The sequence below is a fragment of the Canis aureus genome, chromosome 20 (genome assembly GCF_053574225.1).
Source record: "Canis aureus isolate CA01 chromosome 20, VMU_Caureus_v.1.0, whole genome shotgun sequence".
In the NCBI taxonomy this organism is placed as follows: Eukaryota; Metazoa; Chordata; class Mammalia; order Carnivora; family Canidae; genus Canis; species Canis aureus.
In genome coordinates, this window is record NC_135630.1 from 25,057,361 (window position 1) to 25,083,663 (window position 26,303).

The following is a 26,303-nucleotide window of genomic DNA, read 5'->3' on the forward strand; positions in this document are numbered from 1 at the left end:
GTATTTGGTAGAAGGTAGGAAGTATATATCAGCCTGCAAAGTCTGTGTTGTACCACCGGAGATTACAAAAAGTTTTCATAAAGAACTCAGCCATTTGTGAAAGAAGATTGAGCTCAAATTTACCTCCAGAACAAAACCATTCAGATGAAAAGGGGAAAGAGTCAAGACACGCATTTTATGAATAAAAATAATGTTCTGCAGTTGCCTTTGGGTTAAAAATATTATGATATTTAAATTAGGAAAACAAAAATGTTCCCATTTATTACAGTAATTCTCGTTTGTTCATTCTTTCTTCCCCTTTCTCTCTTTTTCTTTCTCCCTTTCTTTCCTTAATTAATTAATTTATTTCTCTCTCTTTCTCTCTTCCTAACCTTTTAGGCTGACGGACTTTTTGTCAAAACATTGTATGACTTGAGCACATTCAAATCTAGCAAGATCTTTGCCAGGACAACCATGGGCTCCTCACCTGTGCAAATAGACAGGCTGTTTTATTCAACATTTTTGAGGTTTGAAGAGGGCAGGTTTATGCTACTAGCTCGCTGCCATCTGTGGAGTGTGTTGATTCAGAGATGTAATTTATATTGATGATATGATTTCCTCTGACTTCTCCCTGTGCCTTGATGGTTGTGTTTCACCTGTTGACATGAACTTGGCTGAAATGAATGCTCCGTTGGCCATGGGCGAATTAGTTGCATGTGTGATAGCACCTTTCTGCTGTGTTCTTATTATTTTCAAAGTTGTGTAATGGGATAAGTATGTTATTCCTTTAGAATTAGATATCCCTTTTCTAGGACTTTGCATTTACATAATTCCTTTCTCCTACAGACCTCTGAATAAACTTTGTAGTTTCATTCAAAGATGGATTACACTTGCCACCATCACATATGTCAGAAACCATGCTTGTTATTTTTGGAAGTAGGCAAGTTGAATTAAATCAATTCTCTGTGGACTAATTGCATCTGCTTCTTAAAAGTGAGAGTCTGTGACTATTTTGTGTTCTCACCTTACATTATTCTTTGTAGCCTGTACCACTATATTATGGCCCCTCAATTGACAGGGATATTTGGTATTTGCTGCATATTATATTTCAAATTATGTAGCCATAGAAACTGAAGGTTTATGGACAAGTAAACCTCAACTCCATCTACTCTGTCTGCCCTTTTTTCAAATCTTTCAGCCTCTTCTTGAGGATAAGGACCATGTCTCAAAACTTTGTCCCCTACAGTTCCTACACAATGGACACTTTTGCTGATGAATTTACCCTCAATTACACCATCATCTAATCATGGGGATTATCTTGATTGTTGTCAGATCACTTGTAAGTAGAACTAGAAACATTTAAACTAACTGGTAGGTAGGCTTAAAGTACTAGTCCAAATATAGAAAATACTGGCTTTTTAAAGGAAGTAGGTAATATTTTTCTTTCTCAGTTTTCTTTTGGTCGTACATTATTGGGTCTTGGGACCAAATTTTTCAGAAATATCCCATAGTTAAATGAAGCAACCTAGAACGTGCAAAAAAAAAAAAAATGAGGCTGTTTTAAACTACATTGATTTTCATTAGCAAATTTTTAGGATACGACAAAAATGTTTAAGACAATATGTAACAAAAGAATAAGGTAGTCACATTAGCATCCTATGCTCTCACAGCTCTAACAGTTTGTTTTTATGATTGGCTTCACTTCTGATTATTATAAGAAACTCAGAATTTTTGGACATTATATATATATTTATCAAAACGTGTAGGTATAAATATTAGATACATACATACATTTATCTTTTCTATATGTCCTTTATATTTTTATATTTATTTCTCTTCTATTCCCTTCTACTTCTTTCCCTTATATTTTCTCATATTTTTGTTCTAATTTACTTTTATATTTCAGAGTTTGATTTATAATTTTGAAAATTGGTGAGAATAACTTTCTCCTTATTATAAAATTTTCCTGTTCATATGATTAGTCTTCTTTTGTAGGATTTTTGAGAAAAAATATCTAAATAATTAGTCATTATGCAGGGAAATAAATCGTTTCCCTTTAAATAATTTAAATAATAACACTCTTTCACTTAACCAGCATTGTTTTTCTTTCAAGGATTACAAAGAACATTCCTTACAATGCAAAAATCTCACATTGTTCTCAGAATTCTTATCAGCAAATATATCTTCAGCTCCTTTCTAACTTTTTTCATGTGTATAAGAAAAACACTGCTGTCCAAAAGAACACTCTCCCCCATTTTTAGGACTGAGGCTCTTAGGCCAGGTTTTACATTGTCATTTTTTAATAGCTAGCCGCTGACTTTGAGTTTCTGATCATTGTTGTAGCATTGTGCTTCAATCTGAGCAAGAGGTTTCTCTGTCATTAGCATAGGGCCGTTGGAATATGGTGTGATGATTGGGAAGATAGAGACTGAATACTTTCATCCCTAAGTAACCAAAAGCCCCATTGAAAGGGTCTTAAATGATAAAGATTATAAGTCACATAACAAGAATTCAGAAGTAGGGCCATCTCGTGGTTGGCGCTACAAGATCTTCAGTGGCTCGGATTCCTCTCATCTTTTCTGCTGTCCTCAGCCAGCCCCTCACATGCTACCACGTGGCTGCAGTAGCCTAGGCATCAAGCCCATACATGGTCAGCCTCAGCAGGCAGGAGAAGTCTTTCCCAGAATCCCCATAGACTTACTTTCTTTGCACCATAACCACAGCCATGGGACATGCTCCAATCTGAACCCATAACTGAAAAGGAAATGTAATTGCCATCATTGATGTAGCCCAACAGTTCCCAAACGTGTGTCCATATTAGGATTGCCTCTGGTCCTTTAAAAGTGCCAAAGCTCAGGCCACACCCCCTAAGCAATGAAATCACACTCTCTGGGGGGTGAGTCACAGGCATCAAGATTTTTCGTTGCATTCCCAGGTGATTCCCACGTGCAAGCAGCTTAGCCTCATCAAGATTCTCTCTCTCAGCTGGGCTAGGTAGCCTCCTCTTCAAGGAAAGAGTTTGATGTGTAGGAAGCCACACACAAGGAGGTCACTACAGACAGACACTGGCCCTGAAGGAAGCATGCCATGTTTTGAGTTTAGCCTTGGCTACCCTACAGTGTAACCTCAGTCATATTTTAAAACTAATACTGCATCATCTGCAAGTGAGAATAACTGTGCCAAATATACAGTATTGCTTAACAATTAAATGTAAAAAAAAAAATCCTTAACAGTTCCTAGCACTTTATCGGCCAACATGAAGTAGACATTCTATTAACATACACAATAGTGCCTTGGTAGGAGAGCATCAGAGGAAGGGGAGGAGAAATAGAAGTTATCGTTGCTGTGTTGTATTTATTAGTAGTAGTACAGTTATTACTTGAGAGGATGGGGGATCAGATTATAAGTTCTAGCTTCTAGTTGCACATTAGGAGCACCTCGGGAGCTTTAAAAAGGGTCCGTGCCTGGCCACACTCAGACCAGCTAAATCAGGCTCTCTAGGAATGGAGCCCAGGCATCAGTGTTTTTTAAAAAAGATCCCTGGGTGATTCAGACATGCAGGCAGTGCTGCAGTCCATAGGCTGGAGACTGGGAGAGAAGCAGAGAGAAATGTAGTTATGTCAGTTTGCCTCATTATTCCAGATGACCAGTCCGAGTCACCAGGGTAGCCCCAGGGAAACGAGGTTTTCGAGCTAGTTTGGACGATTCTTTGCTTGCTTTATGCCAGACTAGCTCTTCTATCATCTCTCTGCAAGTGCTAGAGCTTTGTTCTAGCCATTTAACTCGTATGCATTATTCTGTAGGCCTCAAGAGTGGATTAAAAGGGAGCTAAGTGCCTTCTTGTTTCTATTTAAAGTTTGTATACACTTTAATATAAGAATTATATTCTATTTACTGTGCTTATTTTTAGTTTTCTATATGTGAATTGTGCAATCATTCTCCTAGTTTATAGAAAGTGTGTTTTCCATTAGCTACAATGCAAAACCAATTATGGATGTGTTATGTAGAAACCTGCTCTAAATATTCTCCTAGCTTTCTGTAAGCTTCGCAAAGACTTATAATTTTTAGGTGCATTGTTTACTAGGACATGGGTTTGTTTTGTCATATGTTGAAAGATCACACCAGCTATAAAAATAAGATGGTGAATAAAAAGTCACAAAAGCTATAAACATCTGTAAAAGAAGTTTTCTAGGCAAGGCTGCTCGTTAGAGGGAAACTCAGTGCATTTTGATTGTGTGCAGCTGGTGGCACATGAGCTTTCAGAAACGGGGCCATTAAGAGTTGCTGTTAGATATATGGCATGCTGTGCTGTGGGCCATAGATCTGTCCCCTCAGCTGTGTGTAATAGCAGCCTGTGTGGCCACACTCGAAAAGCCCCCTCTAAATTTCACCTGTGACTCTATTGCAAATTGGTTATTTTATGGAATTGGGTAGTCATCTTTTGGTTACAAAACCAGTCTTATGAAGAGAATTAGCTGGCTTCTAGTAAAATGGAAAAATCTGGAAATATCAGCATGGACTTCACAGTTTCTGCCACCCTGAAGAGCATGTGTCAAGGATGACCTCGGGTCAGTGTCAGGGCCACTGCAGGATGCAGTGGAAATAGACTTGGAGGGGAGACATATGTGCTACTGACATCTAGTGGGTACACAGGACAGCTCCCCAAAACAAAGCATTATCTGGCCCTAGATTTCAGTAGTACTGAGGTTGAGAAACTCTGCTCTAGACCACAGTGGAGGGCTCAGGCTGTGCCTTGCCTAAGGAAGATTTGACAAATGGGTCTTACCAGAGTGCAGGCTGACAAAAGTCTAAGGCTGTTTGAACATGGCCTTCCCTTATATGAGAGTCTCTACATTCTACCTTGGAAATGAGTGAGACATTTTGTAGATGGAAGAGTAGAACAGTTAAATGACTTTGCCCCAAATGCTACAAAAATGTGATGCTTTTGTATTAGTCACAAGTTTTCTGTTTCCCCTCTCCCAGAGTTTGCCATGTGCCCAACAGGAGAAAGTTAACTGTTGCTACAGCTGCTGAGAAAATGGGGAACTAGAAATTTATAAAATTTCTGTTTATTTAGAAATTTCATATTTAAGAAATTCACACCAAATCTCTGCTTCATGAGGTTTTTAAGATTTTCTTTTAAATTTAGAAGTAGGGAATGATCATCTGGCAAAAGTCATCATTTTTCTGAACTCTAGTGGGGAAATCTTAATAACTAGAAATATTTAGTCTAGAAAAGTTAATCAAACGAAATTAATTTGCAACCAATGATAACTTTATATCCTAACATACGTGTGTGTGTGTGTGAGAAAGAGTGACAAAGAGACTTCTTTCCATATCTGATTCCTCTTCAGTGAGCTTCTTCTCTCAAATTGTATTTGATGTTCAAGTTGCTCACATGTAAGTTATTTCATTAACAGCATGGACACTCTGGCCTTGTTATAGCTTTGAGCAAGACAAATAAAGGAAAAGTTTGTCCATCAAATATATCCACATACTATGTAACAACCAGAAAGCCAGTGTTTGGCTTATAGATTGAGCCCTATCATAAGCCAACTGTGTTTATACATGTTCAAAATACCACAGGCTCTGCTAGTCCTCACCATACTCACTAGTCAGCTTGTTTTAATTGCTTACTGATTCTTATTTCTCAATTTTATTGGACTCAGGCTACCACTGTCACAAATGCCAGCATTCTATGACTTCCTTATACTATTTACCTTGACTTCTGACTACAAGGAGAAAAGCTCATTTGTTATATTTTCTGTTTTTTACTTAATTGGGCCTAACATAAAAATAACCAGAAGTAATATTCACAATATCTACTGGTGACATGCAGATAATCTACCCATGATCCATCCTTGGTTTTGGTAATCTGTATAATGGAGGTCATGCTTCTTTCCATCCTGGCAAGCAATCCTTTAGCTAAAGTAAGAGGAAAGCTCCAAAAAATATCTATTTTAAAGAACTTCAACATCAAGATCCCTCCAGGATTTATTAAAAATATAACTTTGTTTCTAAAACGATTTTGAGATTTAATTCAGTTGATGTTGGAAAAAATATAACATTTGAAGCTTTTTTAAAATACAGATGGGCATTAACAACACAAAAATAGGACTTTTTAGTAGCTATATAACAAGGTACAGGGTATAGAGCTCTATAAATCCTACCTTCTGAATGAATTCTGCCAAATGCTTTTTGATTAAAGGCGAGCTGATTAGACTACTGATTAATTCTACTTTTTGACAGATTACAGTTTAACTGACAAATAGATTGCCTCCATTTAGTAATGATTCCCCAGTTATGATGACAAAGGACAAGGTATTTGTCAGTTAAACTGTGTAATCATTCAGAAACAGAATTAATCAAGGACCTAATCATTTTGTCTCTGGTTAAATCCAGCTAATGAGTTAAAATGTGTAATTTATACTACATATTCCACTCTGAAACGGTGTTACAATTTCCATGATATTTTATTGCATCAGATTTTGTGCCCATATTAAAGATTTTGTAATGGAGTAAAAGATAAAAAGGAAGAGAAGTAGTGGAGGATTAATGTTATAATGATGATACTGTATGAGTTCTTCGTGGGGAAGGAGTGATGGGACCTTTGGAAGTCCAACAATGTCCAAACTTGCTTAAACACTTCAGCCACACCATCCTGCAAATTATTTTCCACTGTATACTTGGGAAGGTAGCAGATAACCCAGCCTTACCTCTGCTGCCTAACCTGCCAATAAGAACTCAGACTTCCTTAGCTTTCTGTGGCATGTGGCCTCTTGTTGTATCAACTCCTGTACAGTTGCCTAACTGCTGTCATCCTCAGTGAACCTTATGATAAGGGTGGGCAGCAAAGATTAGAAATTGAAGTTCTCTTCCTTCCTTGCACACAAGCATGGGTTCTTCTGGACTGGGAAGTTAGGGCTGAGAATACTTAGGAATGCTCTAGAGACAGCATAGTTTTTTTGTTTTGTTTTGTTTTGTTTTGTTTTGTTTTGTTTTGTTTCATGATTTTTAGAGAAAAGGAGAGGAGGAACAAGTGTAAGTGTCTTTGTACCACTCAGCTTATTCTCTGGGCCCAACTATGCTCACCATGTGAGAGGTGGAATTTCTTTCACATGGCACACTAAGAGTAATTGGAAAGAAATTAGTAAAGAAGGATGCAATTTTGTTTTGTTTTTATTTTCTGAAAAATAAAATATACTTTTTTTCTTCCTATTTCAATTAATTTGGTTTTCTTAAATTTGAGATGAGTGACCTGTGATCTTCTGGCTTTGTTTCCAGTATACAAACTGTTTACTGGAACAGGAATTTTCTCTAACACATGCTTTGGTGCCATTCACTATAAATTGGAGTCTTTTCAGGGATGCCTGGGTGGCTCAGTCAGTTAGGCATCCGACTCTTGATTTCAGCTCAGGTAGTGATCTCAGGGTTCCATGCTCAGTGAAGAATCTGCTTGGGATTCTCTCTCCCCCTTCCTCTATCCCTCCCCCCACTCACTCATGCATGTGCATTCTTTCTCTAAATAAATAAATATTATCTTTAAAAAAACCTGAAATCTTTTCAAGGGTGTACATTAAAGTTCTTTTCAAGGAGCACTATATGGCATTGTGACCAAATCTGTCAGAAATTATATCCTTCCTTGCAATATCTTCAAGAAAATTGTATATTGTTTAAGATTTAGGGATAAGAGAGATGGACAGACATGAAAGGCAAACATGGCTTCTTACTGTACTTTGCTATAGCCTAAAGGACTCAGAGGACCTTTCTTTCTAGACTGACATAGAAGTGTGATTGTAGAGCCCTATGTGAACTGATAATCTTAGGGTAAAACCCCACGGAATCCTCAGCTTCAAATGGTTCTTGATAAAAAGTCCAGGCAAAGAGAAAACTACTTCACTAAATGAGTCCCTTTTACATCCAGGCAAAGAGAGAACTACTTCCATTAAATGAGTCCCTTTTACAACTATAATTCTCAAACTTATTGAATTGGAAATTCAATGAATTGGAATTCAATTCCTGTTGGCAGGAAAAATTGAAACCCCATTTTTCCTGCCAACACACACATAGAAACACTTGATAGTTGTACTTTTAATGTCTTTTATAAGAGAAAATAAATAAGTGAAGGTAATAAAATTTCAGTGACATTTGTAAATAAAGTGTATTGAAATAATCACCAATAGTATTTATAAACATTTGAAAAATATCAATATATGAGTGGGTGAATGTGTGTGTAAAACATTATTTATTCAATCCAAGCCAGTGCATAATACACTTTTGGGTTTTTGAAAACTTGTGATAACTATAAAACCCTTATCCTTTTGCCAGATTCCCCATACACTGGCTCAGAACCTTTCTTAGTATCCATGGGGCACTGTAGGATGCCTACCTAGACAGTACCTGCTAAGAAGAAATTTAGGAATTGGAGGGGTGTTCTTAATCAGTGATGCACAGACCTTGTTTCTCATTGCCTTTTGTTCCTGGAAACTTCTATCATTCTCTTAGGAAGTCATCCAGATACTTGGTCTTGTCTTCGGTTGTTCTCTGCCAGACACTTAGCTGTCACTGCAGCTGCCACAGTGATTTACTTCTTCACAAGATCTTGTTCTATAGATAGATTGTACGGAGAAAACCTTTCCTTTTTTCTTTTCATATACATCACATTTATATATCTTTATATGTTTTTAAAATACAAGTAAATCATTTGGATATAATAAAAGTCCCAGCAACTCCAAGAAATTTCTGATTTAAATACCTACAACTACATTTTCAAGTTTTTTTTTTAAACTGGGCAATATTTGAAGATATAATAGGCACCAAAGGTCATGTGATATGAGAAAAGAGATTTTGTTGATTTAGACTAGATGAAAAAAGCAGTAAACATCCTATTTTTTGGACTGCCAAGAAAATGCAGTATTTTTCTATTACTTTGAACAGTCCTTTAAAATACAGAGATCCTATACAAAACACATCCATGCTGGACTTGTGGGGAAAAAAAGTAACAATAATCCCCAGAATCCAACAAAGCAAACTGAATCTGAAGGCCAGAGTGATAAGGTCAAGTTGAGAATGAGAACACCTTCAGTGTGTTTGCCAGTATCCGTAAATTCAAGATTTGGTTTTCAGTGGTGATGGAAAGGGAGGCAAGCTCTGGATTTAGGTTATAGGACAAGATGGAACCACATCCAACCACAGTGCTGGGACCCTAGAAAAGTGATACTCAAAATGAAATCAGGGACTGGAAATAATCTGCCTTTGGCAGACAGAGATGCTTAGGACATTGAACTGTCTCAGAGTAATTGCTGGCTAGAGAGAAAGAGTTCTCCTTCGAGTTTGTAACCACAGTCTTTCCCTCAAGTGTGTTTAGAGTTCAGACCTAAAATACTTCCCTGACCAGAAAACCCTATAGCAAGAAATAAACTTAAAATGGCCTTTGATTGATAGCATCCCAGAATGCCTGGCAGAAGCAAACACAAATGCTGTCCGGAGGGACATACCCTCAACCTAAGGGTCACCGGATTTTAACAGATAAAGACCACCAAACATGAGCCCATAACTCCAAAGAAACAAGAGCCATGAGCAGGAGACAGGAGAAACCACAAATAGCAGAATTAGATTTCAAAAAAACTTAAGACAATGATTTATCAGATGAGGTAAATTATATAAATGTCTAGCATATTTTTTAAATAGCTCTAAGCAACATGAGTAAAAAATAAGATTTTATCAAAAATTAAGCATAATTGAAAAGAACAAAATAAAAACTTACAAAAGCTTAAAATATTAATGGAAATTAAAAACTCAAATGATCCGATTAACAGGTTCCTACCTGAAGGTAATTGATAGCTGATTCTAAAGAGTTTGCAAATGGTGCAATACAGAGAGATGGAAATAGCTAAGAGATGTGAAAAATAGTCTGTTATACATCTAATTGGATTTGTAAATTTTCACTTAATAACAAATGAGAAATAAAGTCATTTTCAATCAAATGTAAAAGAAGAATTTACCATCATCAGGTCCTCTGAAGGTCAGAAAGCATGAAAAGTCAAGTAATCATTAAGAATGTATAAAACTAAACCATACTCATGTGTTAAATAATAATGATTCCATATCAAGCTTTAAAGCCAAGACACAAATAAAAAACTTACACATAACATGTGAGACAGGAGCATTCTGCAGGACTCGTTATTCAGTAGGAGGGAAAACATACAGATAAACTTTAGATTGTGTTCAATGTACGTGATAGAACTGTTAAGGATAACCACTAAGGGGATAGAAATAGTATTCATAACTTCTATGATGATACAAGGGGAAAATCATTAATCCAAAACATGTAAGAAAATATAGGGGGGGAAATGAGAAGCAAGATAAAAAGCAATGCCCAAAATAAAATGATGAAGTATATTCACATATGTTTTTAAATATATATATTAAATATATAATTAATAACAAATATTAATAGATAAATATATTAGTATATCATAATGGTCATTAAACTATAATAAATGATAAATAGCAATGAATATTAAGAAGCAGACTTGTCTTTTAAAAAGGTGATATAAGGGAAGGTTAAGAAAATCCAGTTGGGGTACTTTTTATGGGGATACTCCTCATACCTAAGAATAGACTGTTTAAAAGTACAAATATGAATATACCAGGCAAATGCTTATTTTATTTATTTTTTTCTTCCTTCTTTTAAACTAAGGTATAATTGGCATATAACATTATATACATTTAAAGTGCAAGGTATTTATTTATTTGATACATTTATATATTGCAATATGATTACCACCATAGTGTTATCTAAATTTCCATCATGTTATATAATTACCTTTATGACTGTGTGTATGTGCACGTGTATGTTGAGAACATTTAAGATCTAGTCTCGTAGCACCTGTGAAATAATACTACAGTGTTGTTCACTATAAATCACAATGCTGTGCATTAGCTCTCCAGAGGATGCTTGTCTTCTGCCCTTTGATCAACATCTCCCTTATTTCCCCACCCCTGGCAAATTTAAAAAAGCTTTTATAGCTATATGAAGACTAAATTAATTTTAAAATAAAAAAGAATTATTACAGATAAAGAAGATTACTTCAAATTCATAAAAGGTCCTATTTTCTAGGAACATAATTATTTTAAACTTGTATACACTCATCATGTCCCTCATAAGTCTCAAAATTGGTAAAATACAGTGATAGAATTATAAGAATGTACTGGATGTTGGAGTGTAAAAGTGCTTATCCACTTTGTAGAGTTTGGCCATTCCTAGAAGAGTTGAAGTTGCAATCCCACTTCTAGATACACATGCCACAGAAATTACACCTACCTGCATTCAAGTATACAGTGTACAAAAAAACCAAAGCAACATTATTTGTAAGAGTGAAAAATTGAAAAACATGAACTACCCATCACTGGATACTATATATAAGCAGATTGGGGTATAGCCGTTGAATGTAATATGATATGGTATTAACAATGAATGAGTAGAAACTACATGTGTTCACAAAATGAAATTGAGGGCTAGAAGCTCAAAAGATAATGTTGAGCAAAAATACATCAATTTCAAAAAAACTCACAAAGTTTGCATACAGTATGACACTATTTAAATAGGTTTAAAAGGCAACATAATATTATGTCTTACTTAGAGATCCTTCCATACATGGGCAGCAAAAATATAGAGAAAAGCCAGGGAATGATAAACTCCATTCCCAGCACTAGTGGTCACCTCTGGGATGTATACAGACGAGGTGCTGAGGTACTGCACTTAGGGAGTGGGGGTGGGGGTGTGTTGAAAGTCACACCTGTACTGGGCATGTTTGATTCCTTAAGACCTAGTTGGTAGGCACACACATGTCAGTTTGATTTTGTAGGTCTGGAAATTTTTGTAATACTCTTAAATACTAAGGAGAAAATATGCATGGAATTTATCTACATAACAGGAAATTAAATACACACTATCTCAATCTAAAAAAACTATAACATTTTTGAAGATGTATCTGGAAAAAATTTTACTGCAAGTTTACTTTAAACAAATAGTTTAATTTTCCCCAAATCTTTTTATTTATGCACTGTTTAGTAATGGCCAGCTGGGTTTGTTTGTTTTTTGTTTGTTTTGAGGAGGTGTTTTAGTGGAACAATTTTTTTTAAACAATTTTAATTTATTTTGCAATTCTTTCCAAGTGAAAAGGATGGTAATGTAAGTACCTAGTATCAAAGGTGGCTAGGGAATGTGGACAGTTTTTCTTTCTGTAGGAATTTTTTCTTTTTCCTTAAGAGTCTGTGACAAACAATTTATAAATATGCTTCATTTAAGAAAGTAGTTTAGATTTTAGAAAAGAACATTCTACATAGGATAGAAAGATTGGGCAATAGAGATGAAAATCTTAAATCACAGTTGAGCTGTATTGCTTTTTATACATATCCCCAATATCTGATGGAAATGTTGTTCTGAAGTTTTCGTTCTCTGAGATAGTAAGCAGTTTGCACCATCTAGATCAGGGATCCCAAACTCTCTTAGTCCGTGATGCCCTTAGTGTCAGTAAATTTTTGTGGCCCACCAAGACCAAAAGAAAACCTAGAGTTCAGTTCTTTTAGTAGTTAGATCATGTCAGTCATTCACAACCTAGCTTTGCTAAGGTATGACTTAGTTAAAAGAACTGCAAGGTGCCTGGTTAGGGGCCCAACAGGTTAGGTGTCTGCCTTTGGCTCAGTCACTATCCCAGGGTTTTGAGATGGAGCCCCAAATCAGGCTCCCTGCTCTGCGGGCAGCCTGCTTTTCCCTCTCCCTCTGCTTTTCCTCCTGCTTATACTCTCCCACTCCCTTGCTCTTTGTCTGTCTCAGTCTCTCTCTCTCAAATCAACAAATAAAAATAAAATAAAAAAATAAGAGAACTACAGTACATGTTGGAACTATGAACTACCACGAGCAAGTGGTTCAGTTTGTCAGGCGGACACTGAGTGTTGCTGTTTCTCCTGAAAACTTAAAAGAAAATAACTCATGGCACTGCTCTGGATTGGCTGCGGCACCCTACAGAAGCTCGGTAAAATATCCCCACGCGTATACCTTAGTGAGGAGGGCTCTCAGTTCACCCAGATTCATGGCGATCTCTTTTCGTTGACTGCAGGAGAAGCCATACAAGTGCTCCGAGTGCAGCAAAGCCTTCAGCCAGAAGCGAGGCCTGGATGAGCACAAGAGGACGCATACCGGAGAAAAACCTTTTCAGTGTGATGTGAGTTTGGTTTCTCTTTTCTTTCCCCAGTGTCTTCCAGTAACAGATGTGTGTGTAGCGGGTGTGTCTGGGTCTGTGCAACTATGTGTATATATATGAATGTGTGTGTGTTTTGCAGTGCTGGTCATTCTATTAATGCCTTGTGCTGCTTATATCCTTTGATTGTGTAATCCATGTAACCACTTTGTAGTAATTCTGTTCATCCTAGTTTACTGCAGCAAATAAACAGAATTTTTTTAGGGCATGCTTGCAACCTTCTTTAATGTAATTGTGATGTTCTCACAAGGTGTAAGTGCGTGACGACTCAAGGCAGCTTTCATGTGTCCACCCAAATCTTTGACAGGTTACTGACAGCTAAACCAGAGATGTAATTGATCAGAGCTATTATTTATTTTGTTATAGCCTAACCATGAATTTCTAAAACATAAACAAACTCCTTTGTTTAAAAAATATTGCTAATTGTTTAGATTTTCTGCTTGTGACATTTGAATTGAAATGAAATTATCAACATAGTTTACACTATTTATGAAAGGAAAAATACAACCACTGTCAGTAAAATCAATCTGAGTGTTAATTAATTAAGGAAAGAATTGGTTTCTTGATGAACAGTGTCACAATTCTGTGTAAGATTGACAGTTGACAGAAGATTGACACAGCTTTAGGGAAAACATTATTTCTAACACAAAAATAGCAAAAAGAGTATTAATGTAGTTCAGCAGAAGAAGAAACATTAAAGTTGTAGTGTGTGAAATTGCATAGTATAGAATTCTCTTTAAAATGTAGAGGGAAACTCAGTACTTAGTCCCATTGGCATATCCCAACGGAAAAGGTATGGGGTAAGCAATCCACATGAAAGGAAACTCACATACACGAGATGTTTTCCTTGTCCTTCCATGAAACTTTGGTGGTAAGGTTAAGGCAACAATGTACTCCCAGTGAGCCTACTCATAAAAATACCTGTATGAACAGTGAACTTCTTTAAGGCAAGAAGTACTTGTGGAGAAAGAAATGTACACATGTAGAGCTCTATCCTGAACTGGAGGTAGAGCGAGCCCCAGCTTAATAATTTGTTGGTTTAATTCATTGGTGCTTTTATTGGAAACTTTTTTTTTTTATTATAGACAGAACCTGTTTAGATCACTTAATTGTACAGCTACACAAATAACTGACGGGAGATAGAAAATAATATGAACTGTGTATGGACACCTTCCTACCATCACATTCAACTCAACTTTCATTTATGCTAAATATTTTTGTTGACTACTTCCTAAGCTTAAGTGGACCATAATGTTATTTTAAAAAAACAAAAACTAAAACAAAAAAAAATCCTGAAAAAACCTCTAATGTTACAGGCATGATTTTTTCTTTTTTTTTTAATATTTTATTTATTTATTCATGAGAGACAGAGAGAGAAAGAGAGAGAGAGAGAGAGAGAGAAAGGTAGAGACACAGCAGAGAGAGAAGCAGGCTCCATGCAGGGAGCCTGATGTGGGACTGGATCCTGAGACCCCAGGATCACACCCTGGGCTGATGGCCGTGCTTAAACCACTGAGGCATCCAGGCTGCCCAATTTTTTTCTATTTACTTCTATCTCATTTATTTCTGTCACATTTTCAGAACTCTCTGATCCTTATCTATGGCTCAAACTGGTCCATTGAGTAGAGCTTTAAATTTAATGCCTTCAAAACCTCCCTGAAATGCAACCTGCTCTGTAGAGAACTGGCCGTCTTTGTTCCAAAATTTAAACTCTTAATCTACTCATTCTGGATAGAAGTCATCCTTTCTCACCCACTCCCAGTATTTCTCCTTCCTAAATAGCATTAAACTCCATTACTTCATCTCACTTTCTACTCCCACTAGCCATGTGTAGCCTGCACCCTCCCTGTGTTTTATTACAGTCCATCTCCAATATATGTGTTCTTCACACTCCCAAGGTAATGATTTTTTTTGAGATGAAATTCACATAACATAAAATCAATCATTGTAAAGTGAACAATGCAGGGGCGCCTGGGTGGCTCAGTCAGTTAAAGGTCTGCCTTCGGCTCGGGTCATGATGTCAGGGTCCTGGGATCGAGTCCTACATTGGGCTCCTGCATAGAGAGTAGTCTGCTTCTCCCTCTGCCCCTCCCCATGTTCGTGCTCACATGCCTGTGCATTCTCTCTATCTCTCTCTCTCAAATAAATAAATAAAATCTTAAAAAAATAAAGTGAACAGTTCATTGGCATGGAGTACATTAACAATGTGCAACCATATCCTTTATCTCATGTCCAGACATTAATATTCCCAAATAAAATCCCATGCCAATTAAGGAATCATTCCCTACTCTACACAGATCCTGACAATACTAATCTTTCATTTCTACAGATTTACCTATTCTGGATATTTCATGTAAATGAATCATACAATATGTGACCTTTGTGACTAGGTCCTTAGCATAATGTTTTTAAGGTTTATCTACATTGTAGCATGAGTCAATACATCATTCCTCTTTGGCTGAATGATATTCTGTTGTATGGATATACCACAATTTGTTTATTCATTATCGATGAACATTTGGGTTGTTTCTCCCTTTTGGCTATTGTGAATTGCTTTGAGACTAACAGGTGCATACAAGTATTTAAGTACCTATTTTACATTCTTTGAGGTATATCCCGAGGAGTAGAATTGCTTGTGTCATATGGTGATGACTTTTCAAGGAATTGCTTTACTATTTTTCATAATAGCTGCACCATTTTATATTCCGGCCAGGAGTGCCTGCAACTGCCAGTTTTTTCACATCTTTGTCAATGCTTGTAATGTTCTGCTTTTTAAAATTATAGTCACCTTAGGGCGAGTGAAATGATATCTCCTTGTAGTTTTGATTTAAAGTTCCCAAAGGATTAATAATATTGAGCATCTTTCTATGTACTTGCTTGTTGGTATTTGTATCTTCTCTGGAGAAATGTCTGTTCAACACCTCTTCCCATTTTAAAATTTCGTTGTTTGTCTTTTGTTTTGTTGTTATATTTGTCTTTTGTTTCATTGCTATTGTAAATGATTGAATGTTAAGAGTACTTTGTTAATTCTAGATACTAGACTCTTACCAGATATATGATATACAAATATCTTCTTACATTCCATAAGTTGTCTTTTCCCTTTTTAAATAATATCCTCTGATGCACAAAACTTTTCAATGTTAAGGGCACCTGGCTGGCTTAGTCAGCAGAGCATGAAACTCTTGGTCTGGGGGTTGTGAGTTTGAGCACCTATGTTGGATGCAAAGATTATTTTAAAAAAATAACATCTTAAAAAAAGACTTTTCCATGTTGACATCCAATTTATTTGCTTTTATTTCTTTTTCTCAGCATACTTTTGGTGTCAGATCTAAGAATTGCCAATTTTAAGGTCATGAAGATTTACTCTCATGGTTTTTTTCTAAGTTTGATAGTTTTAACTCTTACATTTAGGTCTTTGACCTACTTTAAGTTAATTTTTGTATAGTATGAAGTTGAGGTCCATTCTTTGCATTACTTTTCTATCTTTCACCATTCAATGTGATGTTATGTGTGAGTTTTTCATAAATACCCTTTATTATGTTAAGGAAGTTCCCTTCTATCCTAGTTTTCTGAGTATTTTTATCAAAACAGGGTATTGAATTTTGTCAAAGGTTTTGCTTCATCAACTCCGATGATCTTTTTTTTAATCTTTTGTTTTATTATTCCACTATATTACATTGTTTGATTTTATAATGTGAAATTACCATTGCAGTCTGGATAAATATCATTTGGTCATGACTTATAATCCTTTTAATATACTTTAGAACAAAAGTTTTTGTTTTTTGTTTGAAGATTTTTGCATCTGTATTCAAAAGGAATATTGACCTATATAGTTTTCTTATAATATGTTTGTCTGGCTTTGTTATTAATGTAATGTTGCCTTCACAGAATAAATTAGGAAGTGTTTCCTCTTCTATTTTTTGGGAAAATTTGAGGGGATTAGTGTTAATTCATCTTTAAATGGTGGAATTTATCAGTGAAACTCTCTGGTTTCATTCTTTGTTGGGAAGTTTTTTCCTTGACATAATCTCTTTAGTTGTTACGGTCTCTGGAATTTTTCTATTTCTTCTTGAATCAGTTTTGGTTATTTGTGTGCCTCTAAGAACATGTCCATTTCATCTAAGTTATCTGATTTGTTGGCTGCCATCAATATGCTATGAAGGCACAAACACGAGGTGTGTCCTTCCAGTGTCAGCTCTATTCAATCATAAAGCCAAGTTATTTTTTTAATAAATTTACTTTTTATTGGTGTTCAATTTGTCAACATACAGAATAACACCCAGTGCTCATCCCGTCAAGTGCCCACCTCCGTGCCCGCCACTCAGTCACCCCCACCCCTGCCCACCACCCCTAGTTCGTTTCCCAGAGTTAGGAGTCTCTCATGTTCTGTCTCCCTTTCTGATATTTCCCACTCATTTTTTCTCCTTTCCCCTTTATTCCCTTTCACTATTTTTTATATTCCCCAAATGAATGAGACCATATAATGTTTGTCCTTCTCCGATTGACTTATTTCACTCAGCATAATACCCTCCAGTTCCATCCATGTCAAAGCAAATGGTGTGTATTTGTCATTTCTAATGGCTGAGGAATATTCCATTGTATACATAAACCACAACTTCTTTATCCATTCATCTTTCGGTGGACACTGAGGCTCCTTCCACAGTTTGGCTATTGTGGACATTGCTGCTATAAACATCAGGGTGCAGGTGTCCCAGTGTTTCATTGCATCTGTATCTTTGGGGTAATTCCCCAGCAGTGCAATTGCTGGGTCGTAGGGCAGGTCTATTTTTAACTCTTTGAGGAACCTCCACACAGTTTTCCAGAGTGGCTGCACCAGTTCACATTCCCACCAACAGTGCAAGAGGGTTCCCCTTTCTCCACATCCTCTCCAACATTTGTGGTTTCCTGCCTTGTTAATTTTCCCCATTCTCACTGGTGTGAGGTGGTATCTCATTGTGGTTTTGATTTGTATTTCCCTGATGACAAGTGATGCGGAGCATTTTCTCATGTGCTTGTTGATAAAGCCAAGTTAAATCACAATTATAAAGCAGGTTCAGGATTCCAGATCCAGGGACAATTTATTATGTGATTAAAATTGGCTTCTTACACAGCACACAAAGCAGGACAGAAGACAAGCCAAACACACCAAAAACAAGAAAACATAAGGCTACAGGAAGTTAACAACCAAACTCGAAGTCAGTCTGTGGGCGCTCAGTTGAGATAAGGCCTGGATCTGGTCCAGGTCAGCTCCGGTGGCACTTACTGCTTCTAATGTTCAAGCAGTGAAGGATTTTGGTTCTCTTCGGAGATCAATGAGTAGAGCCTTTGGTGACAATTGTCTTTTGTAAGTGGTCAGAGAAGGAGTCTGTTTCCTGAATCAGTGGTGCTGATCTGCATCTCTGTCCCTTGTTCTGTGTGGTTTCATACACTACTTCCTCTGCATCCCTTGTTCCCACTGCCTGGCATTTACACACACACACACACACACACACACACACACACACATGAACACTCACGTGCATGCACACACACAGATGCATACACATGACATTTGAGTTGCACTTGAGTGGCATGAGCAAAATTGTAAAGAAAAAACTGATGTATGTTAATCTTGGTTCTTTACAATTTTGCTCAAATGCCACTTCATTCATTAACACTAGGCTCTTAGGCCTGGTCATGGGATGACAATGCCATGAAGCTCCCCCGGCATGCCATAGCTATTGAACTTCAAATATCTTTGCTCTTATCCCTATGGTGATGACTTCCAGATCTCTCTTTCTCCTGCCTAGATCTTTCTTCTGAAATTTTTTGAGGCAAATTTTTTGAGCTGCCTGTCACACATCTCTCCTGTGTTCTAGATTGAAATCAGTATCTCCCCCAGTATTGTCAGTCACTGAACATGATCCCTATACATCTCTCTATAGCTATGTATACATCTCTATACATCTCTCTCTGGGCTCCACCATGTCCAAATAACCCAAACTAAAGCTCTGAGCCACATGCCAAACACCTTTCCTTAAGCCATGACCAACAGCATCATCTAGTTGAGCTTCTGTTGTGAGAAAGATCTAGTGATCCAGTTTGTATATATTTTCTCTGATCCTCACTACATCCCAGAGATATCCAGATGTTTCCACCTATCTGAAGCAACTGAGTCTCACTGAAGTTGAGTGACTTGCCTCTTCTCCACTATTTACAACTGGCCAACTCAGGATTCTAGGATTCAAAGCCAAGTAGCCCCCATTTCAGTCCCCGTAATTCCTGACAGTCTTCATTCTGTATATTTCTCAAACTTATTATCCTCTCTAAATTTCCTTTAAAAGAGAATAAAGGTTTATTTACTTATTCATGAGAGACACAGACTGAGAGAGAAAGAGAGGCAGAGACACAGGCAAAGGGAGAAGCAGGCTCCTCGCAGGGAACCCAATGTGGGACTCGATCCCGGATTCTGGGATCACAACCTGAGCCAAAGGCAGGCGCTCAACCGCTAAGCCACCCAGGGGTCCCTCCTCTCTAAATTTCCATTGCCACCTTTACTCCTTTCTTTTTCTCATTCTGACATCCAAACCAGTAGCAAATCTGATTGGCCCTACATTTAAAATAAGCTGAGAATCTGAACACTTTTCATATCTCCCCAGCAATCAGCTTAGTGTCCTGCAATAATGTAGTAGTTTCTTAATTTATCCGTCTTCTACCATTGCTCCTCACAGTCTGTCCTAAGCTGCCCACCTCTGAGTCAGATTTTATATGTTTTAGGTGTAGGTTGTATATAGATTATATTTTACTCATTTACTTAAACCCTCCAATGATTGTTCATCCCATTTAGAGTGAAAACCAAAGTTTTACCACAGTCTAAAAGTCCCTACAGATCTGTACCCCCATCCTCCTATCCCAACCGTTGTGACTTTACCACCCATGTCCACCTCACTCTGGCCATATCACTTCCTTGCTGTTTTTCAGATACATTAAGTAATTTCCAATGAGTAGGGGGTTTTGTTTGTTTGTTTGTTTTGTTTTGTTTTGGCAGCTTCCCTGGCCTGAGACCCCCTTCACAGGTGCCTTTATGGCCTTCTCCTATACTTATTTCAGTTCTCTACTCAAATTCTTCTCTTTCTTATTTCCATTACTTTCTTAACCCCAACCCATATTCTTCTTCTCCTTCATGGCACTTATATCCACCTGAAATCTCACATATGTGCTTGCTTAATTATTTATCTTGTATTATAAGCTCTGTGATGACAGTTTTTTTCTTATGGTCAATTGCTGTGTCCCCAGGTCTAGAACCTTGCCTGGCAGATAAGAACATTTAGTGAATATTTTGAAAAGCATGAATCAATGAGCACTATCTTAATTCATGTTCAAATTATTTCTGGCTTGGAGTGGAATAATCGTATTGGCCTTGCTGACTCCAGTTTCATATTCTCCAGCTTGCTGACTAAATGATATTTTAGCTTTAGCCTCTAACTTAGAATCCTTTAATTAATTCCCACTACTTGCAGAAGATGCTTCCAGTTTCTTCTTCTGATTACCGAGATCATCAGGGTTTAGCTTCAATTTTAACTTCTTTTTCAAATTATTTCCCTTATTTAAATTTATTTCAATTTGTTGCTCTAATAATCTGTTTCTTCAGCCTTAGTAAACTGTTTTCAGTTCCCCACATGAGCCTTGCTTGTCATACCTCTGTACTTTTGCACATTCTCTTCCCTCTCCGTGGGATATCATTCTCCACCTTATGACATGAGAACACCCATACATCCAGGAAGACTTGATTGCATTCTCATCTGTTCCTTCTCCTAGCATTATGTTCATGGCATTGAAAATATTTCTTTTTTTTTTCTTTTTTTATTTTTTTTAATTTTTATTTGTTGAAAATATTTCTTTTTAGTACCGGACTCCACAGGGCAGGACAGAATGCTTTGTCATTCTGTTGCTAACTGAAGTGACAGGCACATTGCATGTGATTGATAAATATTAACTGAAGATTTTTGTGTAGAATTCTAATGTTATTTCTCAAGATTCTTTGTTAAATGTGTTGTTTCACTTCACTTTAAAATAAAATCAGTTTACTGCTGCCTTAGAGAAAGAATAAATATTTTCCTATTCTTTGGCATGTGAATTAATACTAATTTGAAGTAGGTTGAAGGGTTGGCTAAGAACTGCAGGTGGAAAGAAAGAAAAGGAAGCATCCCTGTTGTACTCTTTGGATTCTTTCTTGTTCTCCAGTAATTCTAAAATGACCATGAATGTCCTCGCATTTGACTGATTTATGCAAAACATTAGTTTCAAATTTCTTAATGACTACATTTAAGTTTTTTTTTTTTTAAAGATTTTATTTACTTATTCATGAGAGAGAAAGACAGGCAGAGACACAAGCAGAGGGAGAAGCAGGCTCCATTTAAGTTCATGAAAACGTGATGTGTAGGTAGTCACTTTCACAAATGTGACATCAGCTGCTTCTACTGACATTTAATCCTCTACCTGACCCTCATTCAACAATCTCTTGGGTTGTTCTCATCCCAGTTCCTATGTGGAGCTTCTACGACTTCTTAATTCAGTGTCATTGTCAATGAAGTCAATGACTTCAGCGTTTTGCTCAACTTCCTTTCATTTCTCCAGCTTGCTGCTGCTGTGATTTCCCCATGGTGACCATGTAAATGAACTTGAACTTGAGAGTTCAGCACTGGTGAGCTGAACTGAGAACCTCCTTTATATTCTCAGAGGTTTTTATTTCTTAAAAACAGTGTCAGCCAGGCAAATGTCAACTCACATATCTTTCTTTATTTGAAGTTTGAGTCTTTAATAATGGTCTGTCCTTGGGGTTGTAAAGACTATGAACCCAGACTGCGTGGGTTTAAGTCCTGGAAACCACTACTTAGTTCTGTGACCTTGGGAAACCTGCTTGAGACACTGATGTCAATGTGTCAGTTTCCTTCTGTAAGATGGGGTTCATAATACTAGTATCTGCCTAAAAGGATGATGTGAGGATTGCACAAGTTAATGATTGTGAATTGCAAAGAATGGTTCCTGGCACATAATGAAAGCTGATATTAGCCCTTCGACCTAGTCCCTGTGCTGAACACTGAAATGAGACAGTGAATAAGACACTATGTCCTCTGTGGTCACAGAAGTCACATTCCTGTGGGGTACAGACATTGAACAAATAAACCTGAATAAATACCTAATTGCATTTTATGATACAGCCCATGAATAATTTTAAAAAGAGGGGGGGGGAAGCATAAAAGAATACTTAAGGTAGAAGTCTCTGAAAAAGTAGCTGTAAGGAACCTAAAATATGAGAAGGAGTCAGCCATGGAGAAGAGAACATTCCAGGCTCAGGGAACAGCATAAATCAAGATCTGTAGGTGGGAAGGAGCCTGAGTATTAGGGGAGGTAAGAAGGCAAGTAGAGCCAGAGCATAGTGAGAAAGAAGGGAGGCAGATGAAGTTAGCAAATTGATGGGCCTTTCAACCATGGCAAGGAATTTATTTTGAATCTACATTCAATGGGAGGCCAATGAAGAATTTGGTATCTGTTGTTTATTACATGAAGTTTAAAGAAGGAGCCAGGTAAATAGAAAACAGGGGGTACATTATAATTCTTTGTTATTTATGGTAACAAATTTTGATTATACTTACAAAACGTTTGGAAATGTAGAAGTTTTTTTTTTGTTTTGTTTTGTTTTGTTTTGTTTTACTTGAAAATAACCTCTATAGTACCTTCTTCAATTTCTCTGGAGTTGTTTCACATGCTTTGGTATGTCTACATTGCTCACAGGACTTTTCCTATCTATCAAACATCTATCTTTCTTTCTTTAAGGCAATAGATATTTATGGAATGACTACTCTTGCCCTAATGTTTCTTAGATTAGTAAGGAGACAGACATAAAAAAAATCACCCAATAATTAATTATATTCAAGGTAAGTGTAATAAAGAAAAAGGAGGGATCCCTGGGTGGCGCAGCAGTTTGCCGCCTGCCTTTGGCCCAGGGCGCGATCCTGGAGACCCGGGATCGGATCCCACGTCAGGCTCCCGGTGCATGGAGCCTGCTTCTCCCTCTGCCTGTGTCTCTGCCTCTCTCCTCTCTCTCTCTCTCTCTCTGTGACTATCATAAATAAATAAAAATAAAAAAAAAGAAAGAAAAAGGAAAAGCTACTATGAAAGCATTTAACAGAGGACTTCTGGAAGACGGATCATATAGGCTTCCCCAAGGAATCAATAAGAGGAAGCTACATCATGAGAAGTGGGAAGGTACTGAGGCAGGAAGACCTTACATCTTCTATGTTAATTTAATATATATTTTTTAAGATTTTATTTATTTATTCATGAGAGATAGAGAGAGAGAGGCAGAGACACAGGCAGAGGGAGAAGCAGGCTTCATGCAGGGAGCCCGACGTGGGACCGGATACTGGGTCTCCAGGATTACGCCCTGGGCCGAAGGTGGTGCTAAACTACAGAGCCACCTGGGCTGCCCCAATATTTTTAATTATTAGACTGTTCATGTGTGTTGGGCCAGGTGGCGATGTAGCAGAGCTTATATGAAGTCAACATATTAGATGCCTTAGTAAAATGAGTGTATATAATAAGACATAAAGAATTGGAATTGTGGGTAATAAACTTCCACCTAGGATGCTTAAAGCAGTGTTATTTTTTACATCACAAATAGGACTAAATTGAAGGGATCACTGGTGAGATGTGTCTTGTACTATTTATGTCATATGGACAGATGCCCTCTGGGCCATCTAGGGATTTTGTTTATGAGGTTTAATATGAAATTGTCAGTACACTCCATCATGGGAAGAAAGATATTGTTCCCAAGGAGTTGTTTCTCTAGACATGTTTAAATACAGTAATAGAGGGGAAGACAGAGTGGTTACGGTACAAAGGATACACACATTAAATGCATCGGCTTTTGGTAACTATAATTAATTTTCTTTACCCTTTAGTTGGGATGTTAAATTCCATTTATTTCAAGCAATTTCTGCTCTTATGCCCATCAGGACATACTTGGTAATAGGAATATGCATAATGTATATTGTATAAATGATAAATTGGCATATCTTCAGATTTTTCAGTATAATATAATTGGTATCTTTGGATCTTTTCTAGGTGTGTGACTTGGCTTTTAGCCTAAAGAAAATGTTGATCCGACACAAGATGACTCACAATCCCAATCGTCCACTGGCAGAATGCCAGTTTTGCCATAAGAAGTTTACAAGGAATGACTACCTCAAAGTGCACATGGACAATATCCACGGTGAAGCTGACAGCTAATGGTAGCTGTAAAGGAATTAAACCATTTAGAAGGGCTCCTAATATGAAACCCAGATTTCTCTCACCTGATTAGCATAGCAGAAGTATCTAAAAGTAATTCACTGGTCTCATAGTTCTTATTTGCCTACCTTTAGAGTTTGTAGATGCTTATGCAAAAAAAAAAAAATTAAAAAAAAAGAAGAAGAAAGAAGGAAGGAAAATAAGTCCTACTTTACCAAAAAAATGGTACAAATGGAAAAAAAAATTCATAGCCTTGCAAAATATTACTTGTGCTCTGTTTTATAAAATAGAAAAAAGAGTCATGGCTTTCCTTCTTGGCCACCTCTCTGTAATGAAGTTTATTAATAAGCTCTTTATTAGGCCTTTTTACTTTTTTGTCATCTTTGTGTGTGTGTGTATGTGTGTGTGCATGCATGCACATGCTGGTCATTACAACTGGCTATTACTGATTTAGCCAGAAAGAAATTAATATACCAAAATATGTCATTGCAGATGAGGTAAGGTCAAGAGTTTTTAAAATATTAAGCATGATAACACAATAAAACTTGCTATTTTATGAAACAGACCAAAAGTTAATCTTATTTATAGCTCCCCACAACAGTTCAGTTTAAAATAAAGATGTGTTTAAGAACTGAAGCATCTATTGAATTGTTGCTCATTTTAGACAATTCTTAAGAAACATTATTTCCTCTCATCATTCAGATGCAGACATTCATGGCCTGCAATACTTTCACAAGATCTATACAAGACCATACACTTAAATATATATCAAACTGATCATAATGAGTTTTTACTAGTTATCTTTAGGAATTAACAATATACAAATATATGTAACTAAAAATTAAAACAAAATTGGTTCTCAATATTTGTTGATTGACAGAGTGTCTGCACATAGTGGCATTACAATACTAATTATGATGAGCCCTTTACCTTCTCATTCCATAAAAGTGCACAGGACATGTTGATGCAGATATAATAGAGTCCTCAGAGCATTAACATTCTGTTTTGCAAAAGACATTTCCCAGAATCTTGGCAGTAGATGATTCTGAAACACTTTTGAATTACCCTCAATTGTCCTATATAATTAGGAATCCAGAATAAAAAGTACAAATCTGGCAATTGTTATGATTGAAATGATCACTGATGCTTAAGGGAAATGGAAGCAAGAAGCTTAATTTCTTCCTTTAGGTTATATTTCAGTAACATACTTGATAGCAGCACATAATGAGCAACTTGTTTTGGGAGAAGGTATGATAAAATATAATAGTGATGTCAAAATAGCATAAAGAAATCCAAAAACCAGAAGAAAATCCAACTGAAGTCCAAATCATGAAGTTTTCTACTTAGAGGTCAGTCAAATAAAGGAAGTATAATTTAAAGGAAGTTGGTCCTAATGATTTAAGTAAGAAGAAAGGTTATCTGAAGACACAGTTCTTTGAAGTCAGGAATCTTATTTTAGAATTATATTTTTGTTCAGTTCCAGTTTTAAAAAGAAACCTAAAGATTCAATATAGAGATTTAAATTCTGTAAAAATACTAAATTTGAAATTCATCAGAGAGAACTTTAAAAAATATAAATCTCAGATTATAATTTAGAAGATATCTAAATATGGTTGTATGTAGCATTTTTGTATCTGAAATTATAGACTATATTTTATAAAAATAGATTTTGGTCTTGTTTCTCACTATGTCGTTTGTTTCAACAGTATGTTTTTAGATCGAAAATGTTTTCGATTTAACGTGACAGTGTGCATAATATCATTTGAATATAAAAGGACAGCTGTAAAA

The 26,303-nt window shown here is 36.6% G+C and overlaps 1 protein-coding gene and 1 long non-coding RNA gene across 10 annotated transcripts in view; one reads left to right on the forward strand and one right to left on the reverse strand.

Moving 5' to 3' along the window:
• Nucleotides 1–6,277, reverse strand: part of LOC144291582 (uncharacterized) — a 29,427-nt gene extending 23,150 nt beyond the window's left edge. Inside the window, exon 1 of the long non-coding RNA XR_013358904.1 lies at nucleotides 6,150–6,277. This is a non-coding gene — a long non-coding RNA (uncharacterized LOC144291582). The remainder of the gene's footprint in view (nucleotides 1–6,149) is intronic.
• PRDM5 (PR/SET domain 5) overlaps nucleotides 1–26,303 on the forward strand; it is a 206,392-nt gene extending 180,089 nt beyond the window's left edge. For 7 of the 9 annotated variants that reach the window (XM_077861174.1, XM_077861176.1, XM_077861178.1 and 4 more), the window contains 2 exons: nucleotides 13,104–13,208; nucleotides 24,351–26,303. In XM_077861174.1, the coding sequence (XP_077717300.1) occupies nucleotides 13,104–13,208; nucleotides 24,351–24,515 (270 nt within the window). In that variant the 3' untranslated portion in view covers nucleotides 24,516–26,303. Of the gene's footprint in view, nucleotides 1–378; nucleotides 507–13,103; nucleotides 13,209–24,350 lie in introns of those variants that run through there. The other 2 variants (XM_077861175.1, XM_077861182.1) reach the window with 2 other exon arrangements.